The sequence below is a fragment of the Aethalodelphis obliquidens genome, unplaced genomic scaffold, assembly GCF_003676395.1.
Source record: "Aethalodelphis obliquidens isolate GAN/ISIS:26980383/991018 unplaced genomic scaffold, ASM367639v1 scaffold57, whole genome shotgun sequence".
NCBI lineage: Eukaryota > Metazoa > Chordata > Mammalia > Artiodactyla > Delphinidae > Aethalodelphis > Aethalodelphis obliquidens.
Window position 1 is genome coordinate 1,404,018 of NW_020838001.1, and position 19,498 is coordinate 1,423,515.

At 58.6% G+C, this 19,498-nt stretch overlaps 1 protein-coding gene across 3 annotated transcripts in view; it reads left to right on the plus strand.

Moving 5' to 3' along the window:
• LAMA5 (laminin subunit alpha 5) overlaps positions 1–19,498 on the plus strand; it is a 52,397-nt gene that overhangs the window by 14,104 nt on the left and 18,795 nt on the right. Inside the window, exons 3-28 of one of the 3 annotated variants that reach the window (XM_027086806.1) lie at positions 110–227; positions 1,035–1,153; positions 1,238–1,408; positions 1,551–1,648; positions 5,731–5,846; positions 6,265–6,383; positions 6,486–6,576; positions 6,797–6,931; positions 7,121–7,183; positions 13,146–13,286; positions 13,368–13,505; positions 13,596–13,730; positions 13,814–13,948; positions 14,032–14,169; positions 14,707–14,759; positions 14,986–15,091; positions 15,237–15,289; positions 15,380–15,485; positions 15,911–16,010; positions 16,168–16,324; positions 16,476–16,614; positions 16,761–16,903; positions 16,980–17,086; positions 17,178–17,331; positions 17,887–18,047; positions 18,148–18,256. In XM_027086806.1, coding sequence (XP_026942607.1) covers positions 110–227; positions 1,035–1,153; positions 1,238–1,408; positions 1,551–1,648; positions 5,731–5,846; positions 6,265–6,383; positions 6,486–6,576; positions 6,797–6,931; positions 7,121–7,183; positions 13,146–13,286; positions 13,368–13,505; positions 13,596–13,730; positions 13,814–13,948; positions 14,032–14,169; positions 14,707–14,759; positions 14,986–15,091; positions 15,237–15,289; positions 15,380–15,485; positions 15,911–16,010; positions 16,168–16,324; positions 16,476–16,614; positions 16,761–16,903; positions 16,980–17,086; positions 17,178–17,331; positions 17,887–18,047; positions 18,148–18,256 — 3,105 coding nt within the window. The remainder of the gene's footprint in view (positions 1–109; positions 228–1,034; positions 1,154–1,237; positions 1,409–1,550; positions 1,649–5,730; positions 5,847–6,264; positions 6,384–6,485; positions 6,577–6,796; positions 6,932–7,120; positions 7,184–13,145; positions 13,287–13,367; positions 13,506–13,595; positions 13,731–13,813; positions 13,949–14,031; positions 14,170–14,706; positions 14,760–14,985; positions 15,092–15,236; positions 15,290–15,379; positions 15,486–15,910; positions 16,011–16,167; positions 16,325–16,475; positions 16,615–16,760; positions 16,904–16,979; positions 17,087–17,177; positions 17,332–17,886; positions 18,048–18,147; positions 18,257–19,498) is intronic. The other 2 variants (XM_027086807.1, XM_027086808.1) reach the window with 2 other exon arrangements.

Here is a 19,498-nt window from a genome sequence, read left to right on the forward strand (position 1 = left end):
TGTCCATTGTGAGCCCCACCTCATGGCGTGGGGCTGGCCCTCCAGGTATGGAGGGCCCAGGTGGCATGGAAGGGATCTCAGGGGCGTCCGTACACTTACTGCCCCGCAGGTTTTCCACGTGGCCTACGTGCTCATCAAGTTTGCCAACTCACCTCGGCCAGACCTCTGGGTGCTGGAACGGTCCACGGACTTCGGCCACACCTACCAGCCATGGCAGTATTTCGCCTGTGAGTCTCCCGGGGCCAGGGGTGTCCCCTGGGGTGGGCCGCACGCTCTCTCAGGGTCTCCGGACAGCAGGCCTGCCCTCACGCCGGCTTCTGCATGGGTCAGGGCTGTCGGGTGCATGTCCCGAAGGCTGGTGGGGGTTCGGTGGCTTGTGTCCCTGAAACGGGCATGGCCGGGTCCAGGGGCCCTCGGTACCAGGAGTCTCTCATGCCATCTCCGGGTTCGCTCTGGACTGGCCTTATGCTCCGGCAGCTCCTGAGGTGACAGAGGCGGCCTGCTTAGCTGCCCGGTCAGGAGAGCACGGGAGCCCTGCAGCCCTGCTCACTGGCTGGCCGTTCCATGTGCCACCCTGACCAGTCATGTCGACGGGTCTGCTTCGATTGGGCAGGCCTGAGACACGTGTCCCCCCAAACTCCAAGGCCCGAGAGTGAGTGCGGGGCGGTCAGTCCTATAAAGGACAGTCAGGAATGGTCCCCCAAGGATCGGGATGGCAAGGGCCACCCAGGGGACACACTTGTTCTCTGCAGAGAGAGGGACGGGCAAGGCAATCTGGGCTCGGGGCGGGGGCAGCCTGAGCCCTGGCCTTGCCCTCCTGAGGAGCTCCCCTGGCCTCCCAAGTGCCACAGTCTGAAGACCTCGAGGTCTCGAGGGTGGGCGGCGTTCCCGCCTCGTGGTGGATGCTGCCTCCCGGTTGAGGCCGTGAGGCTCCAGGGAAGTCCGGGCACGCAGGGCAGCAGGGCGCTGCCGTCGGGCCTCCTCCGAGGGCTTCCCTGGAGCCCTGCGCCCTCACCCTCCGGCGGTTCCCGCAGCCTCCAAGAGGGACTGCCTGGAGCGGTTCGGGCCACGGACACTGGAGCGCATCTCTGGGGACGACGACGTCATCTGCAGCACCGAGTATTCGCGGATCGTGCCCCTGGAGAATGGCGAGGTGGGCGGGGCGGCGCGGGAAGGGGGTGTGGCCGGGCGGTCCCTGCTGGAGCCGCGCCCACGCCTGACCCGCGCCCCTCCGCAGATCGTGGTGTCCCTGGTGAACGGGCGCCCAGGGGCCATGAACTTCTCCTACTCACCGCTGCTGCGTGATTTCACCAAAGCCACCAACATCCGCCTGCGCTTCCTGCGCACCAACACGCTGCTGGGCCACCTCATGGGCAAGGCACTGCGGGACCCCACAGTCACCCGCAGGGTGAGCAGGCAGGCGGGGCTTTGGGGGCTGGTGTGGGCGGGGCCGCGTGGGCGCGGGGCTGGTGTGGGCGGGGCCGCGTGGGCTCGGGGTTGGGATCTGGGGGCAGGTGTGGGCGGCCGCTGACTTCCCCGGGCGGGCGCAGTACTATTACAGCATCAAGGACATCAGCATCGGCGGCCGCTGTGTCTGCCACGGGCACGCGGATGTCTGCGACGCTAAAGATCCCACAGACCCTTTCAGGTGAGACCTGTAGCTCCCTGCCCAGCCTGAAGGAGAGGAGGCTTGGTTCCATTACCCACCATGTCCCCCGCCCTTGTGACCTGCGCTGGCCCCTCACTGCTCGGCCTCAGTTTCCCCGTGTGCACTGTGAGGTGGAAGGGTGGTGCCTGGAGCCTGGCTTGGGCCTGTTTGCCCTGCTGCCGGCAGACGCGGAGTCTTGCCTGGACCTGCAATCCAGCTGCCCCTCCACCCCAGCTGCCCCCAGCAGAAGCCCCCTGCCCTGTGGAGGGGAGTCAGTGAGAGGTAATCCGACTGAGGCTGCATGGTTCTCTTCTCTGGGGTAGGGGAAGCTCCCCCGCCTTCCTTGAGAACAAACGATAACACTCCCTGCTGCCCCCAGCCGTGATCACACCCCATCGCCGGCAGGGGCCAAGGCTCAGGACAGGGAGTAGCCCAGAGACCCCCATCTGAGGAGGACCCCACCCAGAGTCAGCCAGTAAGGCAGGGCCCACGAACCTGCATCTTTAACAAGCTGCCACTAGATGCTACGTGCCTAAGTGGCTCCAGCCGCCCTACATTCAGCAGTGAGCACGCAGCTCAGTTATCAGCTGGAGCCTGGCGCTCAGCCAGCTCTCCTCCTGGCTCGCAGCCTCGCGGCCGGGTTTGTTCATCTGCTCGTTCCTCCCTCCCTCCTTTTTCCCTCCTCGCTTTCCTTCCTTCCTCCCTCCCTCCCTCCTCCTTTCCTTCTTTGCTCCCATCCGTCAGCAGCTGTGTGTGGCGCTCACACATGCTGCCCCAGGAGCACCTGTTCTGGGCAGGCCTGTGCCCGGCGCAGAGGTCCCGGTGGGGCTGAGTGCGCTGGGGGTCTTAAAGCAGGTCCAGGGCTGGACAGGAGGTGCTGGGAGAGGAAGCAGAGCCTGCGATGGGGAGCCCGTGACCAGGCTCCCCAGCCCCCGCCCCCGAGGGGCACCTCCAGCAGGGAGCGGGCGAGCTTCTCCTGCTGCTTCCCTCGCCTCAAGATCACGCAGCTCCCACTTCTGCTGGGGTCTTGTTGCTGTGTCCACACCCCAACTGGTAGGGGAGGCGAATGAAGCCCAGACAGGGCAGGAGCTCACCCCCGCTCTCACCGTCAGAGCTGCACCAAGAGGTGAGCCCCAGACCTCTCCAGGCATGGCTGATGGGTCTGAAGGTGGAAGAGGTGTGATCACACTCCCCAGAGGACTCAGGCAGGCCCTCAGGACCCGCCTGGCCTGTGCAGTCTCTGCACGGGCCCCAGGCGTGGGTTCCTGCCCGCAGCTTCAAGCACTGAGCTCGGGCGCAGCTAATTGCTCTGGGAAATTAAGTGCCAAGTGGGAACTCGTGATGGTTGGGAAGGGTGCCTGCTGGGTGGCCAAACTGGCCTCAGAGGAGAGGTGGGCCTGCCCTTGCCTGTTGGGAAGACGTCGGCATCCGCCCTGACTCGCCTGCACCTGGGCATTGACGGAGCTCAGCTCACCCTGAAGGTGGGGCTTGGGTGGGGCGCCTCCCCCAGAACCACAAACGCTGACACCCCTCACACACAGTGTCCTGCAGTATCAGCCTGCCCTGCCGCCTCTGCCCCACCCACTGGCCTGTCACCGTCCCTCTGCTTCCGCCCCCCCACCCCGGAAGCTCTCTCCCACCTCCGTCGCCTTGGCCGTCGTTCTGAGGGCTGACGCCTGCCCAGCCCGTACTGAGCCCCCTGTTCATTCTCCCCCATCCCTTGGTTTGGAAGTGACGTGTTTTGTCTCTTTTGGTGTTTTAGTTGAGTCAGGCTAACAAGGTGCCAGAGGCTGCGCGACTTGCAAACAACAGAGATTTACTTCTTGTGGTTCTGGAGGCCGCTGAGGGCCCCCTTGCCTAGTTCGTAGCTGGCTGTGTCCTCACAGTGGGGAAGGGGTGAGGGAGCTCTCAGGGGTCTTCTTATAAGGATGCTAGTCCCATTGACGAGGGCTCTACCCTCATGACCTAATCACCTCCCGAAGGCCCCGCTTCCAAACACCATCGCTTTCAGGGTTGGATTTCACATGTGAATTTTGGGTGGACACGAACGTTCAATCTGTGGCGATTGGTGATCACCCTTACGTTTCTTTTCTAGTTCTGTCGATTGCAGTGGTAGCCCTCCCTCTTCAGCAGGCGTACTTGACCTCGCCAAATGCAGATTTAACTAGTTGTCTCCCTGGTGACCCAGGGTCCCAGAACACTAACCCCAGGCACGGTATCTGCACCCAGCAATGGGTCCATCACCTTGACTGCCAGCTCCTGTTCTCTGTCCTTCCTTGGCTGCCAGGGCATCCCTGGGGACTCAGTTTCCTTTTCCTTTAGTACTTTCCATGAGAGTCTGTTAGTCCTTGAGTGGCTGTTCTGCCCTCACTCTCGGGTGATAGTTTAGCTGGCTGTAGGATTCCTGGTTGATGGCTGGCCGTGTCTCTCAGCACTTGGGAAATGTCATTTCAGTCTCTTGGCATCTTCCGGTGGTTGGGAGAGTCTGCTGTCATCTGCACCGTTGTCCCTCTGTGGGTTTTATGCCTCTTCTAGGTGTTTCTGTGATCTTGCCTCAGTGCTCTGCAGGTTTACTCTGCATTGTTGAGTAGTGGACATATTTCCTGTTGCTCAAGGGTTGTGCTTTTTGAATTTAAAAGTATGTGTCCTCGTTATTTCAGGACCGTTTTTGGCCATTGGCCCTCTAGGACTCTGAGCTCTCCCCTCGCTCCCTCTTTTCTCTTTCTGGAATTCCTGTTATACAGGTGGGAACGTGGGTGGTTTCCTTGGGTCTCGGGACTTCTTGTATTCCCGCCTCTGCCTCCTGAGCTGCTCTCTGGATGGCTTCTTCAGTTCATTGAATCTCTCTTCAGCTGTGTCTGATCCGCTGTGTAGCCCATCCTTTGAGTCTTTAATTTCAGTCATTTTATTTTTCATTTATAGAAGTTCTGATTGGTTCTTTGGTCACATCTGCCTCTTTTTCATAGCATTGTGGTTTTTATTATGTCTTAGGTTCTTTTGGTTATAATCTTTAAACACTCTCTTTTTATGGTTTCTACTCAATTGCTCCATTAAATGAAGCTCCGGGGTGCAGCCCTGCTGTTGGTTGCGTCGGGTGACCCTGTTGGGTTGTTTCTCTGCAGGTTCTTCAGCGGGGCTTCATCCGTGTGGTGGGGTGTGCCCTGGGTTGGGAAGAATCCCTCCAGCGTGGTGTTTCAAGGGCTTTTGACAGACACCCTACTTTTTGTGTTCATTTCTTGGTTTGGGGTGCCCTGACTACGTAGATTCTTGAAAAACCAAACCCCGGCCACAGGTTCTTCGTCACAGATCCTTGGCCCTTCCTGTGATGACCTCTCTGTGGCAGGTTATTCCTGCTTCCTTCCTGAACACCAAGGAGCGGTGGGGCTGAGTCCCAGGGCCCTGCGGGCCCTCGTGGGGGAGGGGCTAGAGCATGATTTGGAGCTCTGGGTCTCTTCTTCTTGGACTGGCTCCTGGGGGCTGCTCAGGACCTGCACAGCACCACAGCTGTGGTGCTGACCCAGGACCGAGGGGCAAACGGCCCAGGGATGGGGCTGTAATTCCTGCTCTCCACCTGGCTGAGCTGAGGAGGTGTGTGCTGGAGATGGGGTTCTGTGCAGTGGGTGGCTGCAACCTCGGTCCTCAGCTGCGGCCAGCTGTCCACCTGCCCACTGAGCCAACAGGAGCTGCTCTCCAGGACAGCAGGCAGGATTCCAGCTCTCTGACTGGTGTCCACCCCCGGATGGAAGAGGAAGCCGTTCTTGGCCACTTGCTCCTGGGGAGGTGCCCTGGATACATGGGGGCGTCTGGCTGAGTCCAGGGCTGCCTGCTGAGCGAGACCTGGGTCTCAGAGCTGGCCCAGGAGAGCCGTAGACTTGGCCTCGGGTCCTGGCTGTGGTGGAACTAAATCCTGAAGGGCCCAGGGCTCCAGGCTGACCTGTGGACAGGGGCCACCCGCGCTGTCCACTCAACACCCTGCCCCAGCTCCCACCCTCCGTGAAGGCCCTGCACAGCCCCGCCTTTCTTGTGTCCCTGGGGGCCCGTGGCGGATCTGAGCGCTTTCTGTGCCCGCGTGCCCCCGACAGGCTGCAGTGCGCTTGCCAGCACAACACGTGTGGGAGCTCCTGTGACCGCTGCTGCCCCGGCTTCAACCAGCAGCCATGGAAGCCGGCAACCACGGACAGCGCCAACGAGTGCCAGTGTGAGTGCCCCCGCACGTGCTCACACGCCAGCGCGGTGCTCTCACGTGCGCTCACGTGCACATGGTGTGCACACGTTCACACAGGCTCTTGCATGTGCTGACACCCACACGGTACACTCACACGCACACACACACGTTCACACATGTACACTCTAGATACTCAGGTATACACGCATGTGCTTGTGCACACTTGTGTGTTTGTGTGCACGTGTGCTAACAATACGTACACGGCTCACGCGTGTTCACACACGCTTAAACACGCCCACACGCGTGCTGTTGGCACACGGGCAGCGTGGCACGTTCTGTCCCCTGAGCCAGGCCACGTTTGGGGTCACCCGTGGCTTGCGGGACGTGCCCCAGGGGTCCCAGTCGGGCGGGGTCACGGAGGCGTGCTGACAGCTGAGCCCCCACTCTCCAGCCTGCAACTGCCATGGCCACGCCCACGACTGCTACTACGACCCTGAGGTGGACCGGAGCAACGCCAGCCAGAACCAGGACCGCGTCTACCGGGGCGGGGGCGTGTGCATCGATTGCCAGGTGGGCGGGGTCCGTGTGAGGTCAGGCGTGGGGCTGAGGATGCGGGCAGGCTCTCGTGGGGGCGGGGCTGCCCCTGGACTCAGCGGCCCCGCCCCTCCACAGCATCACACCACCGGCATCAACTGTGAGCAGTGCCTGCCCGGCTTCTACCGCTCCCCAGACCACCCGCTCGACTCACCCCATGCCTGCCGCCGTGAGTGGGGGCGGCCCGGGTGGGGTGGCCTGGGCGGGGGCATTCAAGGGGTGTCCAGGAGCAGGGTCTGCCCAGGTCGGGGTGTCCTGGGGGCCTTCGCGGCTCTCTGGGAGGCCACGGCTCTCGTCCCACCTCCCAGGCTGGGGAGGCAGACGCTGCCCCTTCGCGGGGCCTGCAAGCCCTGGACTTGGGTTCCCCTGACTTCCCGCCCCCTGCCCAGGCTGTGACTGCGAGTCGGACTTCACGGACGGGACGTGCGAGGACCTGACGGGCCGCTGCTACTGTCGGCCGAACTTCACGGGGGCGCGATGCGATGCGTGTGCCGAAGGCTTCAGCGGCTTCCCGCGCTGCCACCGTGAGGGCGCGGCCTGGGGGCGGGGGCAGGCCCTGAGCCCCTGAGCATCCCCGCCTGCTGGGCTTGGAGCCGGGCGGGGGACCCCAGGGGGGGACTCTTTCGTCCTGCCTGTATCTCCAGTGATGCCGAGAGACACGGGTGGCCGGGCACTGAGCCAGCCTGGCTGACACTTGCTGTCTCCTTCCTCAGCGGTGCCGTCCTTCTCTCACAATGACACGGGGGAGCAGGTGCTGCCGGCCGGACAGATTGTGCGTAAGTGTCCCCCGAGGTCTCCATCCTGCCCTGGGCCCCACCGGAGCCGTGGGGCAGGAGGGGCCACACCCAGGCCCCCGGAGAGCGGGTATTTCCGTTCTGTTCACCATGTCTCTGCGGCTTTTCATTTCATGCAAATATTACGTATTTGTGCTAGAAAACCGTGAAAAATATAGGTGGGCGGAATGCTAGAGAAGAGAGGTATGCAGAATCGCATCTCCTGCAAACAAGCCCTCCTCCCTCTGCGTGCGCGCTGTGTTTATAGACACCCGTGTGCGCCGTGCGCGCTGTTGTGTAATCGCGTCTCCCGCCCGCGCCATCCTGTAAACACATCCTTTCGTGTCCCACGTTGTGCAGACAGATGTGGCTCTTGCTTAACCTGCTCTCAATTCTTGGAAATTTAGGTTCTTTCCAGATTTTATAAAAATAACACTACAGTAAACCTCCTTGCGACTAAAGCTTTCCATGAATTCTTAACTACTTCTGTAGCACGCTTTCCTGGAAGAAGGCTCTGGGTCACTAGACGTGCATGTTCAGGGACCTTCTTGGCCACAGGTTGCCAAACCGCTCTCCTGACATAAAATCGTCTACCAGGTGGAATGGCAACAGCCGCGTCACGTGTGTTGGGCGTTGCTGTCGCTACCCGGCAACATTCATTATCGCAGAAATCTTCTCATTGGTTCACTTCCCCACTTTTCGGTTTTCCTGGAATTGGGATGCGCCTTTCAGTTGACGGCTTACTGATGTCTAATTGGCCGGCGTCTTCCTTTCACAGCAGTACAAAATCGTGGTGCGTCCTGTAATTGGTTGTGTCTTAGATCAGATGGCATTTGGTATTTCCTTGGTTTCGGCTGCGTTTCTTTGCCTCGTTTGCAAGGTTGAATCTTTCTCTTTTTTTTTTTTAACATGTAAGTATTTACTTACGAATACATTTTGTTTGTTTATTTATATATATATTTTTTTCGGCCGCACCACACGGCATGTAGAGAACTTCCTCGACCAGGGACCAAACCCGCGCCCCCTGCAGTGGAAGCACAGTCTTAACCACTGGACCGCCAGGGAGGTCCAAGGTTGAATCTTCTCTTGCGTTTCGTGACTCCTGTTGCTTTCACTTGTGAATTTCCCATCCGAGGTTGTGGCTCAGTTTTCTTCTCACTGGTTTGCTGCTAGGAGCTCTTTCTGTATTAACTATATTATCTGTTCCTCACGCGTCACGTGCTTTCCTCCCAGTGGGTAATTTGCCCTTCCTGTTATTTTTTTCACTGAATCTGTTGACCTGGTTCTTCCTGGTGTCTGACTCGGTCATATCTCAATGGAGGTCCCTAAACCCAACTACTTGCATATCTCTTGGTTCTTTGGCGGTTTTCTTTTTGACGTTTAAATGTTTAGTTTTTCATCATGGGGTAAAGCAGGGGTCAGCAGGTTTTTTCTGAAAAGGGCCGGACAGTAAATGTTTTAGACTTAGAGCGCCGTGTGTTCCCTGTTACAAAGCTTCAGCTCTGCTGTTGTATGTTGCAGCTTGGAAGTGGCCATGGACCATGTGCAAGTGAATGGGCATGGCTGTGTTCCAATAAAACTTTATAAACCAGGCACAGGCACCTTGGACTGAAGTTCGCCAATCCCTGGTATAAACTTGCAAATCCCTCCTTTCTCCACTGGCCCTTGGTGAGCACTCAGTAATTGTGCTGGTGCAGCATTTCACTTTTAATCTGTGAACCGTAGGATGGATTCTGCTAATATCCTTCCTACTGTGGACCCAGCATTGAACATAAACGTTTTGTGTCTATATTCGTGAGTGAGGCTGGGTGAAAGCCTTGTTGTTTTTTTGGTACCATCTTGTTTTGGGTTTGTAATTCATCTTGTAGAATACTTGAAAAACAATCCATACTTTGTTATGCTCCAGAGCAGATTAAAAATCACGGGAATTATCAGGCTTCCCTGGTGGTGCAGTGGTTAAGAATCAGCCTGCCAATGCAGGGACACGGGTTCGAGCCCTGGTCCGGGAAGATCCCACATGCCGCGGAGCAACTGAGCCTGTGCACCACAACTACTGAGTCTGCGCTCTAGAGCCCGCGAGCCACAACTACTGAGCCCGTGTGCCTAGAGCCCGTGCTCTGCAACAAGGGAAGCTACCACAATGAGAAGCCCATGCACCACAGCAAAGAGTAGCCTCCACTCACCACAACTAGAGAAAGCCCACGTGCAGCAACGAAGATGCAGTGCAACCAAAAATAAACAAATAAATAAATTTATTTTTTGAAAAAATCACAGGAATTATCAATTTCTTAAAAGCTTGTTAGAAGTTACTTAAAAAACCATCTGGTCCTGACACCTGTTTTCCTATGGAGAGCTTAGATGATGGTTTTCTTTTCTTTTATTATGTGTGTTTATTTTGTATCTCATTGTAAGTCAGTTTTAAAATTTTTATTTATTTATTTAGGGCTGCGTTGGGTCTTCGTTTCGTGCGAGGGCTTTCTCTAGTTGTGGCAAGCGGGGGCCACTCTTCATCGCGGTGCGCGGGCCTCTCACTGTCGCGGCCTCTCGTTGCGGGGCACAGGCTCCAGACGCGCAGGCTCAGTAGTTGTGGCACACGGGCCTAGTTGCTCCGCGGCATGTGGGATCTTCCCAGACCAGGGCTCGAACCCGTGTCCCCTACATTGGCAGGCAGATTCTCAACCACTGTGCCACCAGGGAAGCCCAGTCAGTTTTGATTATTTATATTTTGTTAGCAAATTGTTTGTCATTTGGATGTTTAAAGGTATTGGCATAAAGTTATGCATGACATTCTGTACATGATTTTTAAATTTCCTTTCATTCCTTTTGTCTATGTTTATTTTCTCTTTTTCTTTTTTTTCCTACCTTTATTACACCCAGCAGAAGTTTGTTGAGTTTATTGGTGTTCTCAAAGTGCAGCTTACTCATCTGCTGGAGTTTTTCTCTGTTTAGTTTGGGAGAGAGATTTTATTTCCTAATACGGAAAAAAAAAATTTTTTTTAAGATTTTTTAAAAAATTATCTTTTGTTGCTGTGCGCGGGCTTTCTCTAGTTGCGGCGAGCGGGGGCTCCTCTGCATTGTGGTGTGCGGGCTTCTCATTGTGGTGGCTTCTCTTGTTGCAGAGCACTGGCTCTAGGTAAGCGGGTTCAGTAGATGTGGCTCGCAGGCTCGGGGGCACAGCCTCAGTAGTTGTGGTGCACGGGCTTAGTCGCTCCGCAGCATGTGGGTTCTTCCAGGACCAGGGCTTCAACCTGTGTCCCCTGCATTGGCAGGTGGATTCTTAACCACTGTGCCATCAGGGAAGTCCTAGTGTAGAAAATTCTGAACTAAAACCATCTTTCTTTTTTTCATTGCAGTATAACTGGCATACATTATTATATTAGTTTCAGGCATATAACACCACGAGTTTGTATTTTTATGTATTGTGAAATGATCACCACAGAAAGTCTAGCTAACGTCTGTCACCACACATAATTACCATTTTTTTCTCATGATGAGTACTTTGAAGATCTAATCTCTTAGCAACTTTCAATTATGCAGCAGAGTATTATTAACTCCTGCCGCCATGCTGTACGTTACATCACCATGACTTGTTTATTTTATACCTGGAAATTTGCACCTTTTGACACCCTTCACCCATTTCACCCAACCCCCAATCCCCACCTCTGGCAACTACCAATCTGTTTTCTGTATCCATGAACTCGACTGTGTGTGTGTGGGGGGGGTTTTTTTAGGGGGGGGGCGGTGCGGGGGTTAAGATTCTACATATAAGTGAGATCATACAGTATTTGTCTTTCTGTACATTTTTTTATTTATTATTTTTATAGCATCTTGAATGAATTGTTATTTTTAGTCTCTCTTAATTATCCACAAAAGGTTTAAAGCATTTTCTCTCAATCGGGTGATTTTATTCTGCAGGAAGATGTCTGGAGACGTCTTTGGTTGTTATAACTGGGGGGGTGCCACTGCCACCTAGTGGGTGAGGGCCAGGGATCGTGCTATATATCCTACAGGGCACACGACAGCCCCCATCAGCACGATAAAGAGTTACCCAGGCCAGAATGTTACTGGTGCCAAGGTTGAGAAACCCTGGGCTAAAGCTATAAATTTGCTTCAGAGGGTAGCTTTGGCTAGCTGTCCCATAGGGTTGATATGCTGGGTTCTCACAGCTGTTCCTTTCTAAGCAGTGTATCATTTCAGTTTTCATTTTCCTTTTGATCCGAGTTGTTTAGAACAGCGTTTGTCATTTCAGGTGGTTAGGTTTCCATTCCATCCTTATTTTGATGGTTCAGTCCTAATTTTACTGCATCATGGTCAGATTTTATTTATTTATTTTTAATTATTATTTTTTTTAATTTTATGTATTTTTGGCCGCGTTGGGTCTTCATTGCTGTGCGTGGGCTTTCTCTAGTTGCGGCGTGTGGGCTTCTCTTCGTTGTGGTGCGTGGGCTTCTCTCTCACTGCAGTGACTTCTCGTTGCAGAGCACAGGCTCTAGGCGCACGGGTTTCAGTGGTTGCAGCATGCAGGCTCAGTAGTTTCAGCACTCGGGCTCTAGAGTGCAGGCTCAGTAGTTGTGGCGCATGGGCTTAGTTGCTCTACGGCACGTGGGATCTTCCCAGACCAGGGATTGAACCCATGTCCCCTGCACTGGCAGGTGGTTTCTTAACCACTGCACCACCAGGCAAGTCCAAATCCTAATTTTTGTCACATTCTGGGAACAGTATGTTCAGTTTTTCTCTCTATGACAATGGTTTTGCCAAATTCTCCTTCCAATTACAATAGTTTTAGTTTTCAGCACCCCTGGACCGTATGTCTCCTGCTTTTCGAGCTTTGCGTATGCTGCATCTCTTGAGGCAAGTCCTTTTTCTCAACACACAACATCCCTCTTTGTCTCCACGAATGCTCGTGCCTTGGGCTCACCACGCTCCATGCTCCCCTTCTCTGTGTCCGTGCCACCCACTCTCCCTTCTGGAAGCTCTTTGTTTCCTGTCCAGATCCTTGGTTCAAGGTGCATTCTTTCAGAAGGACATGACTGGATTCTCCTTCAAGAGTCCAGCCGATGCCTTTGGGTTTATCTCGTGAGAAGAGATGTGGCCCAGCGGAGGGACTGTGGCTGCTGTCAATTTGGGTCACACCTGCCCCAGTTGTATTTCTCTCATCCTGCTTAAATTTTTCCTTTCCCGACTTTTGCTGGATTGACCAACAAAACGTGTTTTGGTTGGTTTGTGTTTTCTTCTCCAAGGGTTTGCGAGTTCTGTTTCTGTCTTCTGGTCTGGCCCGAGGTTACCCTCATGCTTTGACAAATACTGAACCATTATTCCATGTCAGTAGCAAAAATTAAATAGTATTACCCCCTTTTTGTGCATCAGTTAAGACATTTAGCACACTTTTTCTTTTTTATTCCTAATCCCCAGAATTATTTATGAAGAGTAGAATTTTCACTTTGTTATGATTTTGTTTTTGCATTTTCTTTGGTTGTGTCAATGCCTGCAGTTGACTTGGTTTCTACATTATACACAACTAATTATGTGTAGTGGTCCTGATTTCACCTCAGGCCACTGTTTTCCCAAAATATCAGCTTTCCCTTGTTGGGATTTATTTATTTATTTATTTATTTATTTTGCGGTACGCGGGCCTCTCACTGCTGTGGCCTCTCCCGTTGCGGAGCACAGGCTCCGGACGCGCAGGCTCAGTGGCCATGGCTCACGGGCCCAGCCGCTCCGCGGCACATGGGATCCTCCCGGACCAGGGCACGAACCCGTGTCCCCTGCATCAGCAGGCGGACTCTCAACCACTGCGCCACCAGGGAAGCCCCCTTGTTGGGATTTTTAAAGTCTTTTTCGTTTTGCATGAGTGCAGTGTCAAGTGTAAGGAAAGGAGTTTTGTGGAGAAGGGAGGGGTTTTTTTTGGGGGGGGCGGCTGGGGTCCACGGGGCCCCTGAGACTCCTCCCCCCCACCCCCCCACAGACTGTGACTGCAGCGCCGCTGGGACCCAGGGCAACGCCTGCCGGAAGGACCCACGGGTGGGGCGCTGCGTGTGCAAACCCAACTTCCAGGGCACGCACTGTGAGCTCTGCGCCCCGGGCTTCTACGGCCCGGGCTGCCAGCGTGAGTCCAGCTCCGTCCCCGTCTCCGTCCCCTCGTGGATCCCAGGAGCCCAGCCCCTCTGTGACCACCTCCTCCCTGCAGCCTGCCAGTGCTCCAGCCCCGGCGTGGTGGACGGAACCTGTGACCGCGACTCGGGCCAGTGCACGTGCCGGGCAGGATTCGAGGGGGCGGCGTGCGACCGTTGTGCCCCTGGCTACTTCCACTTCCCCCTCTGCCAGCGTGAGCGCAGCGCCCCCAGTGGAGGGTGGGAGGGGGGCTGGGGTCTCGGCCTGCCTGGCTCAGGGCCCTGTGCGCCTCTCGGCCCCGCAGTGTGCGGCTGCAGCCCCACAGGGACCCTGCCCGAGGGCTGCGATAACGCTGGCCGCTGCCCGTGCCGACCCGAGTTTGACGGCCCCCACTGTGACCGCTGCCGCCCGGGCCACCACAGCTACCCCGAGTGCCACGGTGAGCAGAGGGCCTCGGGGGCCCTGGGCGGGGTGGGAGGGCCACCCGCAGGTCCCCAGGGCCTGACCCCGAGTCCTCTGCAGCCTGCGCCTGCGACCCCCGGGGTGCCCTGGACCAGCTGTGTGGGGCAGGCGGGGTGTGCCGCTGCCACCCCAGCTACGCGGGTGCCACCTGCCAGGAGTGCAGCCCAGGCTTCCACGGCTTCCCCGACTGTGCCCGTGAGTGCCCTGGTGGGAGGGGGGTGGGGGAGGGCGTGTGCCCACCGCGTACTCACACCCCGCTCTCCTCCCCCCTCCCCCAGCCTGCCACTGCTCCCCCGAAGGCTCCCTGCACACAACCTGCGACCCCCACAGCGGGCAGTGCAGCTGCCGACCCCGAGTGACGGGGCTGCACTGTGACATGTGTGTGCCCGGTGCCTACAACTTCCCCTATTGCGAAGGTGAGGCTGGTGCCGTGTGTGTGTGTGTGTGTGTGTGTGTGTGTGTGTGTGTGTGTGTGTTGGGTGCCGTGCGTGTCATGTGCTGCATGTTCCCATGACCGTCCCTGTGCTCTGTGTGCGCTCGTGTGTGTTCATATGGCTCATGTGCTGCGTTCACGAGTGTCCGTGTGTCGTGCATGTGCGTTCACGTGCTGTGAATGGTTCTTGGACGTGCCTGTTTACTTGCATGTGGTCACGTGGTGTGTCTGTTTATGCTTGTTCACGTGCTTTGTGCTCACATGACTTCACAAGTGTTTGCCTGTTGTGTGTCTCATTGCGTGTTCATGATCACGTGCTGTGTGGTGGGGGAGGGCACATGCCCTCACGGCTACGGGGACCAGGGCATGTAGGCACACGTGGTTTCTTGCCTGTTCACATGTGTGGGAGGCGTGTGTGTTGGCTCCCATGGAGCCTCGGGTCCTGGCCAGGCCTGGGGAAGCCCTTGGCCGTCGGGGTCAGTGACTGAGTAATGACGGTGGCCTGGGCATCTCTCCACAGCTGGCTCCTGCCACCCTGCTGGCCTGGCCCCAGCCGATCATGATCTTCCTGAGGTGAGCCCAGGTCAGCCCTCTGGGGCCGAGGCCATCACTTCCAGAGGGACCATCACTTCCTCAGCTGCTCGGTTGCCATGACAACCTCAGAGCCCATTTGTTCGCCTGGCCGCTCCTCTGTCCTCACTGCAGGGTCGTGCCAGAGATGGGACAGGGCTCCAGGGCTGAGCGTTTGCGGGTAGGAGGGCAGGGGCCCACTCTGACCCTCAGTCTCATCCTCTCCCAGGTGCACATCCCTTGTAGGTGCCGGGCTCACGTGGAGGGGCCGAGCTGCGATCGCTGTAAACCTGGGTTCTGGGGGCTGAGTCCTAGCAACCCTGAGGGCTGCACCCGTGAGTCTGCCCAGAGTGGGTGTCGGAGTGCTGGGGGAGACCCCTGGGGTGGGGGAGGGCTGGCTCCACAGAGCTGGGGCGGGGATGGAGTTCAGGGCCTCCTGCCCCCTGCTCTGCTCTCAGGCCCACTCTGCCCCTTCCCCAGGCTGCAGCTGTGACCCCAGGGGCACACTGGGTGGAGTTGCTGAGTGCCAGCCGGTGAGTCTGAGGACCCAGGTATTGGGGGCCGTGGGAGCCGCGCGTAGGGACCCTCCCCTGCCTGGTCCCACCTTCTCCCTCGGCCCCCAGGGCAACGGCCAGTGCTTCTGCAAGCCCCATGTATGCGGCCACACCTGCGCGGCCTGCAAGGACGGCTTCTTCGGGCTGGACCAGGCTGACTACTTCGGCTGCCGTGGTAAGCGGCCGCTTACGCGGCCCTCGGACCCCATCCTGGGGGATGCTGAGGCCCAGGAGGGGCAGAGGGGGCAGGGGCCCAGCCAGGGCCCGGGCACGGCGTGGTACCTGCCGAGCTGCTTCTAGATGCCGGCCAGACCCGTGCCGGGCGTGGGAGCGAGGAGGCAGGTTTCGCCCCTCGGTGCTTCCCCCTTCCAACCCTTTCCCCTGGCGGCAGGCGTCACTGACCGATCCCAGGGCCCTTGCCCCTGGACTCAGAGCCTCTGTTGTCCAGGGACCCAGGCAGCCCCTGGGGGAGGTGAGGCGGTCTCTCAGCGCAGCCGCTCTTGGCGGAGGGTGGGTGGAGCACCGAGGCTGGGCGGGGGCTGGCGGGGCAGGCGGGGCCGACGGGGGCGGGCCACATTGACTTGCTCCCTCCCGCCGCAGGCTGCCAGTGCGACGTTGGCGGAGCTCTAGGACAGGGCTGTGAGCCGAGGACAGGCGCCTGCCTGTGCCGCCCCAGCACCCAGGGCCCCACCTGCAGCAAGTGGGTGCCCCCGCCCCGGCTGGGCGGGCGGGCAGGGGGCTGGGGCGGCAGCTTGTCCCCCGGGCTTCTCCCTGGGGGCCCTGGTGAGCGGGCAGGGCCAGTGCCCGCCCTGCCCAGACCGGCTGCCAGCTGCCCTGACCGGCCCTGCCGTGGCCAGGCCAGCGCAGGACCACTACCTTCCCGACCTGCACCAGCTGCGCCTGGAGCTGGAGGAGGCGGCCACGCCTGAGGGCCACGCCGTGCGCTTCGGCTTCAACCCGCTCGAGTTCGAGAGCTTCAGCTGGAGGGGCTACGCGCAGATGGCACCCATCCAGGTGGGTGCGGTGCCGCCCCATCCTGGGGCCTGGCTGAGTGCCCGCTGTGGCTGGCCGAGTGGCGGGCAGGCCCCTGAGGTCGCAGGGCCGGGCCGGGAATGGCCAGGGAGGAGCAGCCCCGACGTTCCACGCCCACCCCTCCCCACCGCAGCCCAGGATCGTGGCAAGGCTGAACGTGGCCTCCCCTGACCTCTTCCGACTGGTCTTCCGCTACGTCAACCGCGGGCCCTCGAGCGTGAGCGGGCGGGTCTCCGTGCACGACCAGGGCAAGTTTGCCACCTGCGCCAACTGTGAGTGTGGGGGGGGCTACCCCCTGGGCCCAGCCCCACGCACGCCTCGCCCCAGCCCTCCCCACCTCGTCCCCGCACGTGGGTGGGAGGCCAGGCCCATCCCGCTGGCCATGCCGTGCCCAGGAGTCTTGCCGTCCCCACCCCAGGCGCAGAGCAGAGCCAGCCCGTGGCCTTCCCGCCCAGCACGGAGCCTGCCTTCGTCACCGTGCCCCAGAGGGGCTTTGGGGAGCCCTTCGTGCTGAACCCCGGTGCCTGGGCCCTGCTCGTGGAGGCCGAGGGGGTGCTCCTGGTGAGGTGGGGCTGAGCGGGCTGGGGCAGGGCGTGGGGCGGGGGCCACGGCACCTAACCTCCCCCCCGCTCCCCAGGACTACGTGGCTCTGCTGCCCAGCGCCTACTACGAGGCGGCCCTCCTGCAGCTGCGGGTGACCGAGCCCTGCATGTTCCAGCCCGACGCGCAGCGCTCCGGGGACCAGTGAGGGCCAGCCGGTGGGGGAGGGGGCGGGCTTGACCCTTGCTGTGCTCAGGCCGCCTGCCCCGTGCTCACCAGACTGTGTGCCCCCCAGCTGCCTCCTCTACACCCACCTGCCCCTGGACGGCTTCCCCTCCGCCGCTGGGCCTGAGGCCCTGTGTCGCCACGGCAACAGCTTACCCCGGCCCTGCCCCACGGAGCAGCTCAGCCCCGCCCACCCGCTGCTGGTCGCCTGCCAGGGCGCAGATGTGCGTGTCCCTGGGACCCCACGGGGGTGGGCGGGGTCAAGACTTGGGGAGACGTGCCCATGGCCTGGCGGGGAGGGGGTGTCCACGTTGCAGTGACAGGACCCAGGCGCAGGGCAAGCGTGATGGCAGGCAGAGCATGGGTGGCACAGCCGGGGGCCCAAGGCCAGCCCGCCAGCTAAGGCAGCACCTGCTGCCTTCTGGGGCTCTGACAGTGGGAGTCGATGCCTCGGGGCCTCATCCGTACACGGGGTGCAGATGGCCCAGCCCTCCAGCTTATTGTGAGGAGGTGGCAAGTCGCTGCTTCACTTCAGGCACCGGACACTCTACAGTGATGAAGCCGGCAGGCCACGGGTGGGCGGGGGGCCTCGGAGCAAGTGGAAGTTGGAAGCCGAGTGGCCGTGGGAGTGCCCCAGGCAGCAGGGATGGCGGGCACACAGGCCCTGAGGTGGGGGACGAGGCTGTGCGGGGAGGGGATGGGAAGGGCCGTGTTCAGAAGTGTCCTGTTCTCTAGGTGGGGGGCTGGGGCGGGGGCCTCACATTGCCCTGTCCCCCCAGGTGGACGTCCAGCTTCAGGTGGCGGTGACGCAGCCGGGCCCCTATGCCCTGGTGGTGGAGTACGCCAATGAGGACGCCCGCCAGGAGGTGGACGTAGCTGTGCACACCCCCCAGCGGGCCCCCCAGCAGGGGGCGCTCACCCTCCACCCCTGCCCATACAGGTGTCTAGGGAGTGGGGAGAGGATTCAAGCCCGGGGGCCGGTGGAGGGCTCTGGGCTCCAGGGCTGCCCTACCCACTGACCACCCCTGCCTGTCCCCCAGCACCCTGTGCCGGGGCACCGCCCTGGATGCCCAGCGCCATCTGGCGGTCTTCCACCTGGACACGGAGGCCAGCGTCCGGCTCACAGCCGAGCAGGCACGATTCTTCCTGGTAAGGCCCCAACCCCCTCACCTGCATGGGCCGCAGGACCCCACTGTGGGGTTAGGTCTTTCCAAAGATTTTCAACACACGCAAAAGTAGAAAATGTGATGAGCCTGGGTACCCATCACCAGTGCCATCTTCAGCTCACATCGGGTGGAGGTTCTTCCAGAATCCTCCTCCTGCAGGGTTTTTTCCCTGTGGGTATGAGATGTAAATTTATTTATAAATAATGTTCACGGTCACATGAGGGGACCGTGATGCGCTGGAGTCAGAGTAGGAAGAGCAATCTGAACGAAAGGCTGCTTTTTGGTATAATTTACAAAAACACAACATCTCGTGGCCCCGAATTAGGAAGGGGTCCACACAGCGTGGGTTCTGAAGCTTGGGACTTGCTATCGTTGTGGTAACTTGCTTCTTTTTTTCTTTTTAATTTGTTTATTTATTTTTGGCTGTATTGGGTCTTTGTTGTTGCACGGGGGCTTTCTCTAGTTGCAGCGAGCGGGGGCTACTCTTCGTTGTGGTGCGCGGGCTTCTCATTGCAGTGGCTTCTCTTGTTGTGGAGCACGGGCTGTAGGCACGCGGGCTTCAGTAGTTGTGGCATGTGGGCTCAGTAGTTGTGGCGCACGGGCTTAGTTGCTCCGCGGCATGCGGGATCTTCCCAGACCAGGGATCAAACCCATGACCCCTGCGTTGGCAGGCGGATTCCTAACCACTGCGCCACCAGGGAAGCCCGTAACTTGCTTCTGTGTCAGCTTCACAGAGTTGAAGATTAAATCCCAAGACTAAACGTTCTGGGCAATATTAATCGTTAGTTCAATGCCCAGAACCAAGCGCACGCGTTTATTCAGTGACAAATGGGTGATGTCGTCCCCATCAGAGTGTTACCTAGTCTCACTGTTACGTTTCCCTAGGCCTTTAAAAGTTTTATCAGAGTATCATATGCACGTATTTTTATGAAAGTGTCGAACACTGAAAACAGACTTGCAACAACAAAGCGTAATCGCTCGCCCCACCTGCGCACTTCTCTTTCTACTTTCCGGAGTCAGGCCGTTTCTTCCACGTTGCTAAGTAACGCATGCTACATTGCTTCCTCCTAATTTTTCGACATTGGAACCCCTGCGGTTCTGTCCTCATGCACACGCGGCGCTGTAGTCGTGGGCTGGGACACTTTAGGCTCTCCATGGAGCTGTACCCACAGCCCAGTACCCAGGCCAGGAAGCAACATGGCCCCACCCCTGACGCCACTCAGCC